The sequence below is a fragment of the Scyliorhinus canicula genome, chromosome 6, assembly GCF_902713615.1.
Source record: "Scyliorhinus canicula chromosome 6, sScyCan1.1, whole genome shotgun sequence".
NCBI lineage: Eukaryota > Metazoa > Chordata > Chondrichthyes > Carcharhiniformes > Scyliorhinidae > Scyliorhinus > Scyliorhinus canicula.
In genome coordinates, this window is record NC_052151.1 from 52,386,152 (window position 1) to 52,404,338 (window position 18,187).

Below are 18,187 nucleotides of genomic sequence, written 5' to 3' on the forward strand. Positions count from 1 at the left end.
AGCCGAGCACATCAGTGCAAAAGACAAGCATTTGCAAACATTGTGCCGAGAATGGGCACTTTTATGGGCAGCACGGTAGCACAAGTGGTTAGCACTGTGGCTTCACAGCGCCAGGGTCCCAGGTCCCATGCTCTCCCCGTGTCTGCGTGGGTTTCCTCCGGGTGCTCCGGTTTCCTCCCACTTTCCAAAGACGTGCAGGTTAGGTAGATTGACCATGCCAAACTACCCTTAGTATCCAAAAAATGTTAAGTGGGGGTTACTGGGTTACGGGGATAGGGTAAATACGTGGCTTCAGTAGGGTGCTCTTTGTCAGGGCCGGTGGAGACTCGATGGGCTGAATGGCCTCCTTCTGCACTGTGAGTTCTATGATGAGTGTTCATGAAGAGAGACGTTTGTGCTGCTGAAAATATTTTGAAGCACTGACAAGCTGAGTGGTCAATTTTATTTATTTGTGCCTATTTTTACTGATGGGAAGATTGCAGGAACTTTGCCAGGTGAGAAAAAGCTGAATGATTATCGGGAGATAGGGAGCATCAGGCTGTTAAATCTCAGTCTCTCTCCAGAGGTGGCCAAGAGAAGGGAGTGAGCTGATGATCAGGGCGGAAGGGAAAGGTGTGATGTTGACTCACTGCGAGCCCTCCAGGCTATAAGTGCCAGGCGGCAGAAGGTCCTCATGCCAGGTGACGACAAGAGGAGACGTCCCAGCCTGACCAAAGCAGCCTGGACAGAGGTCACAGCAGAGGTCAATAGCCTTGTCAGCGGGAGGAGAGAGCAAGGCTGGTGGATGAGATTTTGAGGGTGGACAGGAGGCATTCGGAGGCACCGGAGGCAGGGTTGGTGAAGGAGAGGCAGAGGCTCCAGTTGGAGTTTGGGTGAATCTCTACGGGGAAGGCGGTGAGACATTTGCAGAGGGCCAGACGGGCAGTGTATGAATATGGGGAAAAGGTGAGCAGGATGTGGGCCCATCAGTTGAGGAAGCAGGAGGCAGAGAGGGAGATCAGTAGAGATAGGGATGATAAGGGTAAGGTGATGATAGACCCAGAGGGGGTGAATGGGGTGTTTGAGGCCATTTACAGGAGGCTGTATGACTCAGAGCCCCTGACTGAGGAGCAGAGGATGGGTTGGAGTTCCCCAACGTGGAGGCGGGACTGAAACCAAAGGGAAAATGCTGGAAAATCCCAGCAGGTCTGGCTGCATCTGCAGGGGGAGAAAAGAGCTAACGTTTCACGACCAGGTGACCCTTTGTCAAAGCTTTGATCAAGTGGGCTGCTTTGTCCTGGATGGTGCCGAGCTTCTTGAGTGTTGTTGGAGCTGCACTATTCCAGGCAGGTAGAGAACATTCCATTACACTCCTGACTTGTGCCTTGTAGATGGTGGACAGGCTTTGGGGGGGGGGGGGGGGGGGGGGGTCAGGCGGTGAGTTACTCACCATAGGATTCCTAGCCTTTGACCAGCCCTGGCAGCCACAGTATTAATGTGGCTAGTCCAGTTCAGTTTCTGAACAATGGTCGCCCCCCAGGATGTTGATTGTGGAGGATTCAGCGATGGAAATGCCATTGAATGTCATTCCACATGGTGGTTAGATCCTCTCTTGTACTTGTGTGTTGGAAATGTAACTTACCACTTGTGGTGTTGAACATTGTGCAGCCATCTGCAAACATCCCCACTTCTGACCTTATGATGGAAGGAAGGTTATTGATGAAGCAGCTGAAGATGGTTGGGGCAAGGACACTATCCTGAGAAACCCCTGCAGTGATGTCGTGGAGTTGAGATAATTAATCTCCAACCAGTGGAGACTTTCCCCCCTGATTCCCATTGATTCCAGTTTTGCTAGGGCTCCTTGATGCCATTCTCAGTCAAATGTTGCCTTGATGTCAAGGGCAGTCACTCTACCCTCACCTCTGCATTCAGTGCTTTTGTCCATGTTTGAACCAAGCCTCTAATGAGGTCAGGAGCTGAATAACCTTGGTGGAACCCAAACTGAGTGTCCGTGATCAGGTTATTGATGAGTAAGTACCATTTGATAGCACTGTTGATGACTCCTTTGCATCACTTTGCTGATGGTGGAGAGTCGAGGGTTGGATTTGTCCTGTTTGTTGTGGGAGTTGCAGGCGGTAGTGGGGACAGATGTTTTAGCCTCCTCTGTGATTGCTGGTAGACAGCTTCTGCTGGTGTGGAGGTCAGCATCTCCAACCAGTGCCTCAGTGTGGCTGGAGGACCTCCTGCAATCTTTGTATTTGGAGAAAGTTAAATGAACGCTGAGGGGGTCGATTAGGAGATCTATATAAGATGGAAAACATTTGTTGTGTTTCTTAAAGAGCTGGTCACTGTTAATGTTGGGAGGGGACTGTTCTTGTTTTTGTGTTATGTTTCTGTATTTATTTATAAACTTTTAAATGTTCAATAAAAATATTTACAAAAATGAAGCGGATGGAGAAATGTCATACCAACAGTTTTAATTGTAACCCACAGTCAGAATATCGTCACCTCCTCAGTTAATGAGTCAGGAAACAGTTCCAAACCCGATTGTTCCTTTTTAATTCACCAATTTTGAATGATTAAAGAAGCTTCCTAACTACCTTTGGAGTTTTACCAAGACGGAATAAAAGTTGTGTCAGATGAAAGCTATGAGACTGCAAAATGGCCATGTTTGATGTTACAGTGTGATAAAGACACAAATTCAAATAGATGGTGACAGCAATTGAGCACTGAATGTTCTTGAAGATGTTAATCTAAATTAGAATCCAATTAGTTATTGAGCACAAATTTTGGAATTCCATGCAATCAGTTTGATTGCAGGGTTTAATTAATGAAGAGAACTCAAGAATGAAATTCATCAAGGTGCTGCACCGGGCCCACATGACTGGGACGAGGATGAGTAGGTTCTTTGGGGGTGAAGACAGGTGTGTCAGGTGCTCGGGGAGTCCAGCGAACCATGCCCATATGTTCTGGGCATGCCTGGCACTGGAGGAGTTCTGGAAGGGGGTGGCGAGGACGGTGTCAAGGGTGGTGGGATCCAGGGTCAAGCCAGGATGGGGACTCGCGATTTTTGGGGTTGGGGTGGAGCCGGCAGTGCAGGAGGCGAAAGAGGCCGGTGTGCTGGCCTTTGCGTCCCTAGTAGCCCGGCGAAGGATCTTGCTACAATGGAAGGATGCGAGGCCCCAAGCGTGGAGACCTGGATCAATGACATGGCGGGTTTTATTAAGCTAGAGAGGTCAAATTCACCCTGAGAGGATCGGTACAAGGGTTCTTTAGGCGGTAGCAACCTTTCCTCGACTTTCTGGCTCAACGATAGGGTACTGGGACAGTAGTAGCAGCAGCAACCCGGGGGGGAGGGGGGGGAAGGGGGAGGGAAAAGGGAACAGTGAGGGAAGAGGACGATGACTATGTTTGTTTATTTAATTTTAATTGATTTTTAAGTTCTCTTGTTGGGGTTGGGGGGGGGGGGGGGGGGGGGGGGTGGGGAGGATATGATACATGCATTGATACGGTCTGGGGGGTGTTACAGTTGTTATGGGTTATTTTGTTGCATTTCATTGTTGTTATATTTTATATTTTCTGTAAAAAATTCCAATAAAAATTATTTTTTTAAAAAAAAGAATGAAATTCAATGTTATTATTCTTACTAACAGGTGTGAAATGTCTGAAGTTAATCCCATTGCAAACAAGACCACTGTCTCTAACAGTGATTATATCTGGCGCTACGAGTATTACGATGATGAGCCAGTTTCCTTTGAAGGACTGAAAGCGCACAAATGTAAGTTTCTCTCATGGATGGTTTTTTTTCACCCAATGTGATTCCAATATAATCATTCAGCATTCAGGCAAAGGATGTGACATAAACTGAAATGCAGTCCATGGGGAAACATTTCCTTCAGAGTGAATCGATTGTAATTAGGACTAATTCTCCTCTTATTTTAAAGTCCTGCCACATTCAGATAGTTTTTTTAGACGATCAGCCTTGACTTGATGCTCAGGCTGCAGAGAGTGCATACTGAGGATTCAGATACAGAGATGAACATTTCTGTCCCGTAGTGAGGGAAGCATTAAAACCTACCATTTCTCCTCTTGGGCCTACCAGACTGCTCCCAAGCCTTTGTCAAGCTGCTGTGCAACTTTAAGCAGATTTAACGAAAGAGACAAACCTTCCATTCTCCGGATCATTTCTAACTTGATGTTTGACCGAGACTCACGCCTAGTGCGAATGGCCATGGAAGTTTCTCATGGGTAATTCTCATGTTACCAGAACCCACTGCAAATGTCAACTCTGAGCTGGAGTCTGAGACTTGGGAGAATCCAATTACATGCCCAAATAGTTACCCCCCCCCCCCCCCAAAATGCTACAGAGTAAAATCTAGTTTAACATTTTGGTAATTACAAAACTGACTCCCCAGTCACCTGCCCTTGCCCATCCCCTGCAACAGCCCCCCAAACCATGTTTACTCCCCATCCCCCTCCAAACTCAAGACTAACCCTCGACCAAACCAAAAGGGCAGCACGGTAGCATTGTGGATATCACAATCGATTCACAGCTCCAGGGTCCCAGTTTCGATTCCGGCTTGGGTCATTGTCTGTGCGGAGTCTGCACATCCTCCCCGCGTGTGCATGGGTTTCCTCCGGTCGCTCCGGTTTAATCCCACAGTCACAAAGATGTGCAGGTTAGGTGGATTGGCCATGATAAATTGCCTTTAGTGTCCAAAATTGCCCTTAGTTTTGGGTGGGGTTACTGGGTTATGGGGAAAGGGTGGAGGTGTTGACCTTGGGTAGGGTGCTCTTTCCAATAGCCGGTGCAGACTCGATGGGCCGAATGGCCTCCTTCTGCACTGTAAATTCTATGATAAACCCAATTATACCCCTAACCTGACCTGACTACCTCCCAGTCGCCCAACTACCACCCCTTCCACCGCCCCCGCCCCCCCCCCCCCAACCTGCCAACCTGACCACCTTCGGCCCAACCAGTTTACTTCCCAACCCAACTCGACAAACCCTCCAGTCCTCCAAGTAATCCACCAACCCAACCAGCCCCCCAGACCTGACCATCCCAGACCACCTCACTACCATTTTTGATCAATGACTCCCCTCCTGTGTGACTTCATCCGCTGACTTGGCCCAAATAACCCTGTGACCCATCCCACCCCAATCAAAGTCAATCGACCTCCTGCCCCGATTACCCGTCTATGCCCTACTCCCACTACACCCTGCCCCATGCACTTACCCACCTACCCATCTACTCACCTCACTTCCTACCCACTTACCCATCTACCCATCTCACAAACTTACCTACCGCACTCACCCATTCACCAACATTCAAACTGGTCCTTTAAACTTACTATACGGCAGCTGGTGCCATTAAAAGGGGGTCTGTCTTCTGTGTTCATGCTTTGTGTACGTCTCTACATGGAGTCCTGTACTGAGCAAGTTCTTCAGCATTCTGTACTGGAAGTTGGAGCCTTTGAAACATAACCAGGCGATGCGCAGTTTTCGGACTGTCAGCATTGGGCACAGCAGTTCTTGCCTTGATTGGATGATTTATTCAGATTGCAGGATGGTATAATGGCGATCCCCAGGGATCAATCCACCATTCTGTGATTTCTTCAGCTTCATGTTTTGCTGTAACATATTCATCACATTGGCATTGCTAAAGGATCACTGGGAAGTCACTTAGCAGCATCTTCAGATAACAATCTGAGTACCTTACCCCCCCCCCCCCCCCCCCCCGCCACCCCATGATAGTTGCTGAATATTTTTTACAAGTATGATTGTTGGGGTCAGGACTGGTTGCTAGGCAAAGGTCAAGGCTGTGGATTGTGTTTTAGTCACTATATTAACCGTACATAGAATGCTGCTGTTAAAAGGTCTGCTATTTGTGAGCAGGTTAAGTATGACATGGAGGCAAATGTGCAAGTTATCTCAGCAATCTCATTAAACATCAGCTGGGGCTCAGGCAGCCATCAAGCGTATATTGAATGAGTGCACATTGATAAGTTTGCAATTGGAGCCCGAGGTGAAGCTGCCCACGTATACATACTCTGAAAAGAATGAAGTAAGAGCATTTTTTTTCCCCCTTCAAAAGTGTACTGTATCAGATCTTCCTACAGCCTTGCATTAGTGATTTAATCATTTAGTGAGTCACGTCACAGGTTCTCACTCTGGCACAAAGCCTTCCTCACTGGATACACATTACAAGTCATTAGGAACACAACACATCCCCTCCACGGCCTTCTGCCTGAAAATGAATAAAAGGACAAGTGTGAGGAGTCCGTACAGAAATTCTCAGCATGCCCTCCCAGGAGGCAAACCTCAGATGCAATCACAGCTTTAATTCCTGCTTGCTGATCATTACTCTGTCAGATTTCAACGGTAATGGTCTCCTCACAAGCTTTCAGTTGTCTGTCAGTTTGCCACAGACCTTCCCAGTAAAAAGCCGGGCTTCAATGGAACTCGACTCACTTCTCGCAATAGTTGTACTACTCTACAGTGTAAAACAAAACAAAAACCCGAAGACCTGGAGAGCCAGCTTTTGTCATTGGTATAATGTCAGGGAAAGGTGTTTATTTCCATCAGTGTGACAAACTGTGAAGTAAATTGCACATTTTAAAGCACGTTGCAGCTGCACAGTGTGGCAAGATTTGAGGTAAATCTCTCTGATTCATGTACACCAAAAGGCTGAGAAGCAATCTCTGATTATTAAGCTTATCAATCTCAGCAGTGCAAGGAGAGTCCAACCTCTTAGCCAGAGGCAAAGGCTGCGTGGATGGTGGGAGGGTGGAAATTAGTAGGTGAATCGCTCCTAACCTCTCCAGGCAAGCTTAGGCAGAGGCCCTGGCCAACATGTTCTGCCCAACCTCTCAACCAGGTTAGCCATATGGCACACGGGTATCAGAAAGAAATTTTGAAAATACATTACTCTGGATAGTTCGGATAATATAGTTCAAGGTTGTGTTTCTGGTTGATGTGATGCGTCAAGTATGTTTGTGTAGTGGGACATGTGTCGTGGTCAGTCTGCATGTCACCTTTTGCTTTTAACTCTCACTGCTGACGAGTGGTACAATTATTGCGAGACGTGAGTCGAGTGCGCCAGCCTCTCCCGCCGGTGCACAGCCCATTCATCATAGCCCGTTCAACATAGTGCCTCTCTGTGGCGACACATATAAATTGGGCAATTTTCAGATCCAGGCTATACTATGGGGAACTTGGAGGAGTCGGAGCCCCCAAACGCATGGCACACTGCTTACAGTCCCATCAGAGCATGGTACCCATGAACCCAGATGCCCATCCAAGTGTAAATAGCCCCACTGCCTTCTGGGTACCTCCAGAGAGAAGAAGGCTGAGGAAGTAAACTCTGACTGAAAATGCAGAGTGGAGTCTCATAGGCAGTAATACGTCATCCATCAGACACCTTTCCGGTAATTGCTGCAAGACCAGCAATACGGAGAGGGGAGGCCTGATGCTCGGGGACTCAGGTTCTCCATACTATTTGGCTTGTGCCCTGAAGGGGACAGCCCAGCTTGGTGGTTTAGCCTTGGCACAGCAAGGGAAGAAACAGGGGTTATTTACGATGGTGGGAAAGACCATCGTGTCTCACAGAAGGCTCAGAAAAACTTCTTAATCTTCACATGCTCTCAAGCGTGGGGCAAGACTAACTGGACTGAAATGAAGTCAGTTACAGGAGCCAAGAGGAGAGCTCTGTAGAACTACAAGGAAATACCCGGCAAACAAAATGTTTGTTTGTTTATTGTCACGTGTACCAAGGTAGAGTGAAAAGTATTTTTCTGCGAACAGCTCAACAGATCATTAAGTACATGAAAAAAAAAGGAAATAAAAGAAAATACATAATAGCGCAACACAAGGTACACAATGTAACTAGATATCACCAGCATCGGGTGAAGCATACAAGGGTGTGTTCATGAGGTCAGTCCATAAGAGGGTCATTTAGGAGTCTGTTAACAGTGGGGAAGAAGCTGTTTTTGAGTCTGTTCGTGCACGTTCTCAGACTTTTGCATCTCCTGCCCGATGGAAGAAGTTGGAAGAGTGAGTAAGCCGGGTGGGAGGGGTCTTTGATTATGCTGCCCGCTTTCCCCAGGCAGCTGGAGGTATAGATGGAGTCAGTGGATGAGTGGCAGGTTTGTGTGAGGGACTGGGCTGTGTTCAACCGGTTGTAACCGGTCCACAGCAGACGCCATAGGGAGGAGATTGCTGAGTCTTTGCCTTTGCCTTTGATCTTTAAGTCATCTTTGCCTACAGGAATAGTGCCAGAAGACTGGAGGATAGCAAATGTTGTCCCCTTGTTCAAGAAGGGGTGTAGAGATAACCCCGGTAACTATAGACCAGTGAGCCTTACTTCTGTTGAAGGAAAAGTCTTCGAAAGGTTTATAAGAGATAGGATGTATAATCATCTGAAAAGGAATAATTTGATTAGAGATAGTCAACATGGTTTTGTGAAGGGTAGGTCATGCCTCACAAACCTTATTGAGTTCTTTGAGAAGGTGACCAAACAGGTGGATGAGGGTAAAGCAGTTGATGTGGTGTATATGGATTTCAGTAAAGCATTTGATAAGGTTCCCCGCGGTAGGCTATTGCAGAAAATACAGAGGCATGGGATTCAGGGTGATTTAGCAGTTTGGATCAGAAATTAGCTAGCTGATAGAAGACAAAGGGTGGTGGTTGATGGGAAATGCCCAGTTACTAGTGGTGTACTACAAGGATCTGTTTTGGGGCCGCTGCTGTTTGTCATTTGTATAAATGACGTGGAGGAGGGCGTAGAAGGATGGGTGAGTAAATTTGCAGATGACACTAAAGTCGGTGGAGTTGTGGACAGTGCAGAAGGATGTTACAAGTTACAGAGGGACATAGGTAAGCTGCAGAGCTGGACTGACAGGTGGCAAATGGAGTTTAATGCAGAAAGGTGTGAGGTGATTCATTTTGGAAGGAATAACAGGAAGACAGAGTACTGGGCTAATAGTAAGATTCTTGCAAGTGTGGACGAGCAGAGAGATTTCGGTGTCCATGTCCATCGATCCCTGAAAGTTGCCACCCAGGTTAAGAGGGTTGTTAAGAAGGCATATGGTGTGTTAGCTTTTATTGGTAGAGGAATTGCGTTTCGGAGCCATGAGGTCATGTTGCAGCTGTACAAAACTCTGGTGCAGCCGCATTTGGAGTATTGCATGCAGTTCTGGTCGCCACATTATAGGAAGGATGTGGAAGCATTGGAAAGGGTACAGAGGAGATTTACAAGGATGTTGCCCGGTATGGAGGGAAGATCTTATGAGGAAAGGCTGAAGGACTTGAGGCTGTTTTGATTAGAGAGAAGAAGGTTAAGAGGTGACTTAAATGAGGCATACAAGATGATCAGAGGATTAGATAGGGTGGACATTGAGAGCCTTTTTCCTCGGATGGTGATGTCCAGCACGAGGGGACATAGCTTTAAATTGAGGGGAGATAGATATAGGACAGATGTCAGAGGTAGGTTCTTTACTCAGGGAGTAGTAAGGGCGTGGAATGCCCTGCCTGCAACAGTAGTGGACTCGCCAACACTAAATGCATTCAAATAGTCATTGGATAGGCATATGGACGATAAGGGAATAGTGTAGATGGGCTTTAGAGGGGTTTCACAGGACGGCGCAACATCGAGGGCCGAAGGGCCTGTACTGCGCTGTAATAAGACCATAAGACCATAAGACATAGGAGCGGAAGTAAGGCCATTCGGCCCATCGAGTCCACTCCACCATTCAATCATGGTGGATTTCAACTCCATTTACCCGCTCTCTCCCCATAGTCCTTAATTCCTCGAGAAATCAAGAATTTATCAATTTCTGTCTTAAAGACACTCAACGTCCCGGCCTCCACCGCCCTCTGTGGCAATGAATTCCACAGACCTACCACTCTCTGGCTGAAGAAATTTCTCCTCATCTCTGTTCTAAAGTGACTCCCTTTTATTCTAAGGCTGTGCCCCCGCGTCCTAGTCTCCCCTGCTAATGGAAACAACTTCCCTACGTCCATCCTATCCAAGCCATTCATTCTATGTTCATGAATGTTCTATGTTCATTGCTAGAGCATCTTGAAAGCAAGGACTCCTATATCAGACTTCTATTTATTGACTACAGCTTCGCCTTCAACACCATAATCCCAGCCAAGCTCATATCAAAGCTCCAAAACCTAGGACTTGGCCCTCCACTCTGCAACTGGATCCTCGATTTTCTGACCAACAGACCACAATCAGTAAGAATGAACAACAACACCTCCTCCACAATAGTCCTCAATACCGGGACCCCGCAAGGCTGCGTACTTAGCCCCCTACTCTACTCCCTGTACACACACGACTGCATGGCAAAACTTGGTTCCAACTCCATCCACAAGTTTGCTGACGATACGACCATAGTGGGCCGGATCTCGAATAACGACGAGTCTGAATACAGGAGGGAGATAGAGAACCTAGTGGAGTGGTGTAGCGACAACAATCTCTCCCTCAATGCCAGTAAAATTAAAGAACTGGTCATTGATTTCAGGAAGCAAAGTACTGTACACAACCCTGTCAGCATCAACGGGGCCGAGGTGGAGATGGTTAGCAGTTTCAAATTCCGAGGGGTGCACATCTCCAAAAATCTGTCGTGGTCCACCCACGTCGACGCTACCACCAAGAAAGCACAACAGCGCCTATACTTCCTCAGGAAACTAAGGAAATTCGGCATGTCCACATTAACCCTTACAAACTTTTACAGATGCACCAGCATCCTATCGGGCTGCCTTCTGAGGGTTCACTTTCAGGAAAGCCGATCTGACTTTGGAAGATGTGATGGTCGGTATGGGTATGTTATGGGCTGCTGGGGCATTCAACAGCAGATTGTTGGTTTCCTGCTCGAACCGACCAGAGAATGCATTGAGTTCATTGGGGAGGGGTGCGCTGCTGTCGGAGATACTGCTCGGCTTCGCTTTGTCGCCCGTTATGTTGTTTGGGCCTTGCCACAACCGCCGAGAGCCTGTGACTCTAGCTTGGTCTGATATTGTCTCTTGGCATCTTGGCTGGCTTTGCGGAGGTCATACCTGGATTTCTTGTATAGGTCAGGGTCGCCTGACTTGAATGCCTCAGGCCTATCCTTCAGTAGGGAGTCAATCTCGCGCTTGAGCCATGGTTTCCGGTTGGGGAACGTACGTACTGCCTTCTTTGGCACGCAGTCATCCACACATTTGCTGATGAAGTCTGTGATGGTGGTGGCATTCTCATTTAAGTTGGTCGCTGAGTTCTCAAGTATGGACCAGTACACGGTCTCTAGATTCTCTCAGAGCTGGCAGAGTCAGGTCTCAGCACACTGCTCGACACTGCGCCAATCAATACTGGTTACAACAGCCAATAGTCTGCCTCTGAATCCGGGAATGCAAGAGGGATGTATGAAGGAATCAAGGAAAGAACAGGCCCAGCAGCAACCAAATCAGCCCTCCCTGTAAACAAGGACAGGGTTGATCATCACGGAACCTAGTAAGCAGATGAATAGGTGGATGGAGCACTATCCTGAACTCCCTACAATGGGGAACATTGTCACTGACAAACTCTCAGTGCCATTCCAGACTTTCCTGACATGGAGGAACTGGACAGTGAGGCCACCACAGTGGAGCTCAACAAGACCATTGGCTGTCTTCCCAGTGGTAAAGCTCAGGAAATGATGGCATTCCACTTGAAATCATCAAAAGTGGAAAGCCAGCACTGCTGTAGCATCTCCATGAACTTCTGTGTCTCCGCTGAAAGCAAAGACTTGTGCTGAAAGATGTGCATGATGCAAAAATATTCACCTTACACAAAAACAGAGGCGATTGCAGTAATTGGTAGAATTACTGAGGCATCTTGTAACATTTGTGGGGAAGGTCTTTGCTCGTGTTGCTCTGAGCAGATTGCAGACCTTGGCATCACACATGTACCTGAGTCTCAGAGCAGCTTCAGTGCTGGCAGACTGACTGTTGATATGGTTTTCTCACTTCAGCAGTTACAGGCAAAGTCTCGCAAACAGTACCGACCACTCCACATTGCTTTCACAAACCACAGTAAGGCCTTTGACCTCGTCAGCAGGAATGGATTCTTCAAACTGTTGCAGGAAATAGACTGCCCGTCTGGACACCTGGGCATCAATTCTTTCCACGAGAACATGCACTTTCAGCAGTTACACTGGAGTCTTCGAAGATCAGCAGCGGGGGTAAAGGAGCGCTGTGAACCTGGTGCCAACTCCCTTTCACATATTCTTCCTCATGCTGCTATTGTACACATTTGGTGACTCAAATGAAGGTGTCTACTCGCATGCCAGAGATGATATCAATCTATTCAACTTAGCAAGGCTGCACACTAAGGCCTACGTGAGTAATGTCCGAGTCTGTGAGTTGCTGCTTCTTGATGACATCATGCTACCATCCCACAATGCAGCTCACTTGCAGCAGCATGCAGATCAGTTCTCACTGGCTCGCAGGGAGTTCGGACTAACTGTCAGCATCAGGAAGACCAAAGTTATGGGCCAGGATGTGAGACTCCACCTTCCATTAACATTATCAACTTCACTCCGGAGGTCGTTGACAGCTTTACAGACCTTAGATCAACTATCACCAGCAACCTGCCTGTTGATGCTGAAATCAACACCAAGGATTGCCAAGGTCGCAGCTGAATATCAAAGTTAAGAAGGTGAGTGTGGACCAACAGTAAACTAACTGAAAATACAAAGCTCCGTGTCTACCAGGCTTGTGTTCTCAATACCCTCCTTTACTGTAACGAGACACAGACAACTTACCCAAGCCAAGGAAAGTGGATGAACAGCTTCCAACGCTGCTGCCTCAGATGCATATTAGGCATCTCATGACAAGACAGAGTTGGACACTGTTGCTTCACAGTGACAGGGTCCCAGGTTCGATTCCCTGTTGGGTTACTGTCTGTGCGGAGTGTGCACGTTCTCCCCGTGTCCGCGTGGGTTTCCGTCGGGTGTTCTAGTTTCCTCCCACAGTCCAAAGATGTGCAGGTTAGGTGGATTGACCATGATAAATTGCCCCTCGGTGTCCAAAAATGTTAGGTGAGGTTGCTGGGTTGTGGAGATAGGGTGGAGGTGTGGGCTTAGGTGGGGTGCCCTTTCCAAGGGACAGTGCAGACTCAATGGGCCAAATGGCCTCCTTCTGCAATATAAATTTTATGAAATCTATGAAATCTACGAACATGGAAATACAACAATGTGCAAGGATCCCCAACATGTTTACCCTCTTCAATCAGCGATGACTCCATTGGTTGGGTCATGTGAGCTGATTCCCAAAGATATAGGAACATAGAAACATAGAAAATAGGAGAAGGAGAAGGGAATTCAGCCCTTCAAGCCTGCTTCGCCATTCATTATCATCATTGTTGATCATCCAACTCAATAGCCTAATCCCAACTTCACCTCATATACTTTGATCCCCTTCGTCCTAAGTGCTATATCTAACTGCTTCTTGAAAACATACATGTTTTGGCCTCAACTACTTCCTGTGGTGATGAATTCCACAGGCCGACACTCTCTGGGTGAAGGAATTTCTCCTCATCTCTGTCCTAAATGGTCTACCCTGTTTCCTCAGACTGTAACCCCTGGTTCTGGACACACCCACCATCGGGAGCATCATTCCTGCATCTACCCTGTCTAATCCTGTTAGAATTTTATAGGTTTCTAGGAGATCCCCCCACATTCTTCTGAACTCCAGCGAATACAATTCTAACTGATTACATCTCTGCTCATACGTCAGTACTGCCATCCCAGGAATCAGTCTGGTAAACCTTCGCTGTACTCCCTCTAGAACAAGAACATCCTTCCTCAGATATGGAGACCAAAACTGCACTCAGTATTCCATGTGTGATCTCACCAAGAAAGACCCTGTCTAATTGCAGCAAGACATTCCTGCTCCTGTACTCGAATCTTCTCGCATCGAAAACCAACAACAACCAACAACCTTCTTTACTGCCTTCTGTACCTGCATGCTTACCTTCAGTGACTGGTGTACAAGGACACCCAGGTCTCACTGCACATTCCCCTCTCCTAATGCATGGCCATTTAGATAATAGTCTGCCTTCTCGTTTTTGTTACCAAAGTGGATAACCTTTCATTTCTCCAAATTATACTGCATCTGCCATTAATTTCCCACTCAATCAACTTGTCCAAATTACACTGAAGGTTCAATGCATCCTCCTCACAGCTCACCCTCCCATCCAACTTGGTGTCATCTACAAAAATGACATTTTGTTCCCTCATCTAAATCATTAATATATATTGTGAATAGCTGGGTCCCAGCACCGATCCCTGTGGCACCCCTGACTGCCTGACAATTATTGGCTGCCAACTACTGCCTGCTATATTGTGAGCTTGCTATCGGCACTAGACCAGCAGGCCATCCATGGCTGTGATACAATAACGTCTGCATGCAAGACAGGAATCAGTGTCGGTTGATAGGAAGCTCTCGCTACTGACCAGAGTGCCTGGAGACAAGCAGTCAGGAGGGCATTGGAAAAGTAGAGGATAAAAGAAATGACCAGATGGTAGAAAAGACAGTCCGCTGAAAGGAATAAACATCAGTCGACCTCGGGCCACCGCTGTTTTCATGGATAGGATGGCCAATCACGAATCCAAGCCACAACAAATGATGTTCGGTACTGCAGTGGCATACACCCTGGGAACTGTCCATTGTCTGATGAGATGGATGGGTGCCATCATAGTCCAAGGCGCAAATGCACAAGGAAAAGATAGATACACTATGTCTAACCCATTAGGGGAGATACTCAGCTCACATGCGCTTGCCATACAGGGTGATGAAATGACTTGACAAGATGGACACCAATAGATTGTTTCCCCTGGCTGGGGAATCTAAAACATGGGAACACAGCCTCAGGGCCATTCACTTAACACCGAAATGAATAATTTCTTCACTCAAAGGGTTTGAATCTTGGAATTGTCTGCCCCAGAGGTTTGTGAGTGCTCAGCCGTTGAATTTGTTTACAGCTGCAAGAGACAGATGTTTTGGTCCCTCAGAGAATCAAGAGATAAGGGAGTGAGCAGGAAAATGTAGTTGAGGCAGACCTTCAGCCACAATCATATTGAATGGTGGAGCAGGCTCAAGGGGTCACATGGTCTGCTCCTGCTCCTACTTCCTATATTCTTGTGAAAATCGGGGGCCAAATGTCTTCCGGCCAGGTAGTACTGGTGGCTCAAGAGACCTGCACATTTGGCTTGTGTGACTCTTATTAAAAGACTTTGGGTCTTTTAATGTAAATTCATTTCATTCTGGTTTGATCCTCTGGCATTGCAGCAGAAAGAGGTCCATTTGGAAATGGACTTTCTAGTCTCCAAAAGAAACGTTATTTAAGCTGTAATGCCCTTCATTATTGCAAATCACAGAGTGCAAAAGAGGCCCTTCAGCCCATTGAGTCTGCACTGACACATGAAAAACACCTGACCTGCCTACCTAATACCTGATCCCAGATGCGCCCCCAATTTTGTTATGGGCCAGGGTTTAAAAACTGCAAAGTGTATTATGGCATTCACCTGACCTATAACTGGTTATGTTGAATTCAGCTAGGATGAGCAGAAGAGCCTATCCTTCAGGTGTTATTCAGCAGTCTTCCCAGACACTTCACTCAAATAAGCTTTGTTCTCAGAACTGAGTTGACTAAACAAACAGCACAAATTCTTATCAATTACAAACATAAAGACACCACACAGCTACATTAATCTATGTATAACACTTAATGAATTCCCCCTTAACTGTTCCAATTCAAAAATAATATCCCATAAACCAAAACCCCTTTGCAAGGGTGTGGCCCACCACTCTGCATTCTCACTTGAATAACACTGGCTTTCCCTGAGATTCTGACCCCGTCTCACCAACAGGTTTAAACCCTTCCGGAATGCAAACTGTATCTTAAAAGTTACCACCAAGGTAATTTTTACTGGAACAGATGTTTGAAATGAAAATAGAGAGAGACAGGCCAAAACACGTCTTTCTCCTGTCTGAGTCCACAGCAGTCCAATCTGAAAACAAAAGCAAAACTGTCCCAGAGCCACAGCCCAGCTCCACCCACACAATGACATCACTGAAGCTATGTGATAAGACAAAAACCTTTCTGAAAGGGAAACTTGCAGGACACTATCCATCCTGTCCATGCCCCTCGTCAGCTTGTACCCCTCGATCAGTTCACCCCTCAGTCTTCTCTGCTCAGCAAAAATAACCCAAGCCTATCCAACCTCTCTTCATGACTTAAATGTTCTGTCCCAGGCAACTTCCTGGTGAATCTCCTCTTTTCACCATCCTATTAGCCTGCCCTTCAGCATTGGGATCCTCACAGTGCCAGGGTCCCAGGTTTGATTCCCCGCTGGGTCACTGTCTGTGCGGAGTCTGCACGTTCTCCCCGTGTCTGCGTGGGTTTCCTCCAGGTGCTCCGGTTTCCTCCCACAGTCCAAAGATGTGCAGGTTAGGTGGATTGGCCATGCTAAATTGCCCTTAGTGACCAAAAAGTTCGGAGGGGTTATTGGATTATGGGGATAGGGTGGAAGTGAGGGCTTAAGTGGCTCGGTGCAAACTCGATGGGCCGAATGGCCTTCTTCTGCACTGTATGTTCTATGTATCTATGGACAAACCCGCCAAGGTACCTTCTGTTCCTCGCAACTTCCCAGTGTCAGGCCGTTCATTGAATACTTCCTTGTCAAATTATCCAAAGTCTATCACCTCACACTTTTCAGGGTTAAATTCCATCTGCCACTTTTCTGCCCATTGACCATCCCGTCTATATCTTCCTGTAATCCAAGACACTCAACCTTACTGTTAACCACTCGGCCAATCTGTGTTATCTGCAAACTTACTGATCATACCCCTACATAGTCATCTATGTCGTTTATATAAATGATGAATAATAAGGGACCCAGCACGATACCTGTGGTACACCACTGGACACTGACTTCCAGTCACTGAAGCAGCTGTCTGTCATCACCCTCCGTCTCCTACAGCGAAGCCAATTTTGAATCCACCTTATCAAATTACCCTGTATCCCAAGTGCATTGCCTTTTTTATAAGCCTCCCATGTGGGACCTTGTCAAAGGCTTTTCTGAAATCCATATAAACTACATCAACTGCACGATGTCTACAGGCCTGGTCACTTTCTCAATAAATCAAATTTGTTACTCATGACCTCCCTCTGACAAACCAGTGCTGACCATCTCTGATCAAACATTCCCTGTCCAAATGAAGATAGATTCTCTTCTTCAGAATTTTCTCCAATAGTTTCCCTGCCACATGTGAGACATGAGGCTCACTGGACTGCAGTTTACAAACACTGGCCACATTCAGTGCATACCAATCACATGCTTGAGTGATTGAAATGCACTTAGTGCCTGGCATGCACTTATCTCTCTTTGTGGTCAATGTTCGTAAACATTGGGATTTCACCACTTAGACTCATTCATCCAAGAAGGGAGATGAATGAATCAAGGTGACAGCTGGTTTATGAAAGCTGTCAATCACACCCACTACTAGCCAATTATGAATGGCGTGCAGCCGATGAATCTATGGGGTTGAAACACAGGTCACAGGTCATAGTTGTTTTCCTTCGGAGACATATGGAGCTTCTGGGTAAGCGTTACAGCTGTAATTTTTCTCACTGCCCCTGTTTGAAATGCTGTCTGCTTCCAGACAGGAGTCTCTTTTTAGGTGGGGGGGGGGAGGGGAGTGAGGTCTGTGGGAGGGGTAGTGTCCCTTTAGTTAGGCGGTCTCTATTGCACGTGTCCCTGGGGAGTTGTCTCCCTATACAGGGGTCCCTGGGCACAGTCTCCATTGTTAGGTGGTCCCTGGTGGGTGAGGGGGGGGGGGGGGGGGGGGGGGGGGAGAGATCAGGTCACCCATGTATGTGGAGGAAGGATGTGATTCCTGGCTGTGGGGACCGGACAATGGGGGTAGGAGGCCAGAGCATAGGGCGCTGGGCCCACTAAATAGATGCAAATGAGTCATTAAGACCTATTTGCATAAATTTACGTCCACTGCCAGCTCACATCGTGGACCTTGTTCACGTCGACAGTATGGGGTTGGAGCATCGCCTTCGGATAAATGCCTGATTTCCCCCCGATGCCCAATTCTCTCTCCCATCAGGGAATGCGTTCCGAATGACCTGGGACGGAGAATTCTGCCCATGCTCTTCCAAATGGAGAATTCACTC

The 18,187-nt window shown here is 47.2% G+C and overlaps 1 protein-coding gene across 5 annotated transcripts in view; it reads left to right on the forward strand.

Annotated features, from left to right (window-relative positions):
• Positions 1 to 18,187, forward strand: part of mrap2a (melanocortin 2 receptor accessory protein 2a) — a 53,019-nt gene that overhangs the window by 20,162 nt on the left and 14,670 nt on the right. For all 5 annotated transcript variants that reach the window (XM_038798778.1, XM_038798782.1, XM_038798783.1 and 2 more), the window contains exon 3: positions 3,633 to 3,757. In XM_038798778.1, the coding sequence (XP_038654706.1) occupies positions 3,640 to 3,757 (118 nt within the window). In that variant the 5' untranslated portion in view covers positions 3,633 to 3,639. The remainder of the gene's footprint in view (positions 1 to 3,632; positions 3,758 to 18,187) is intronic.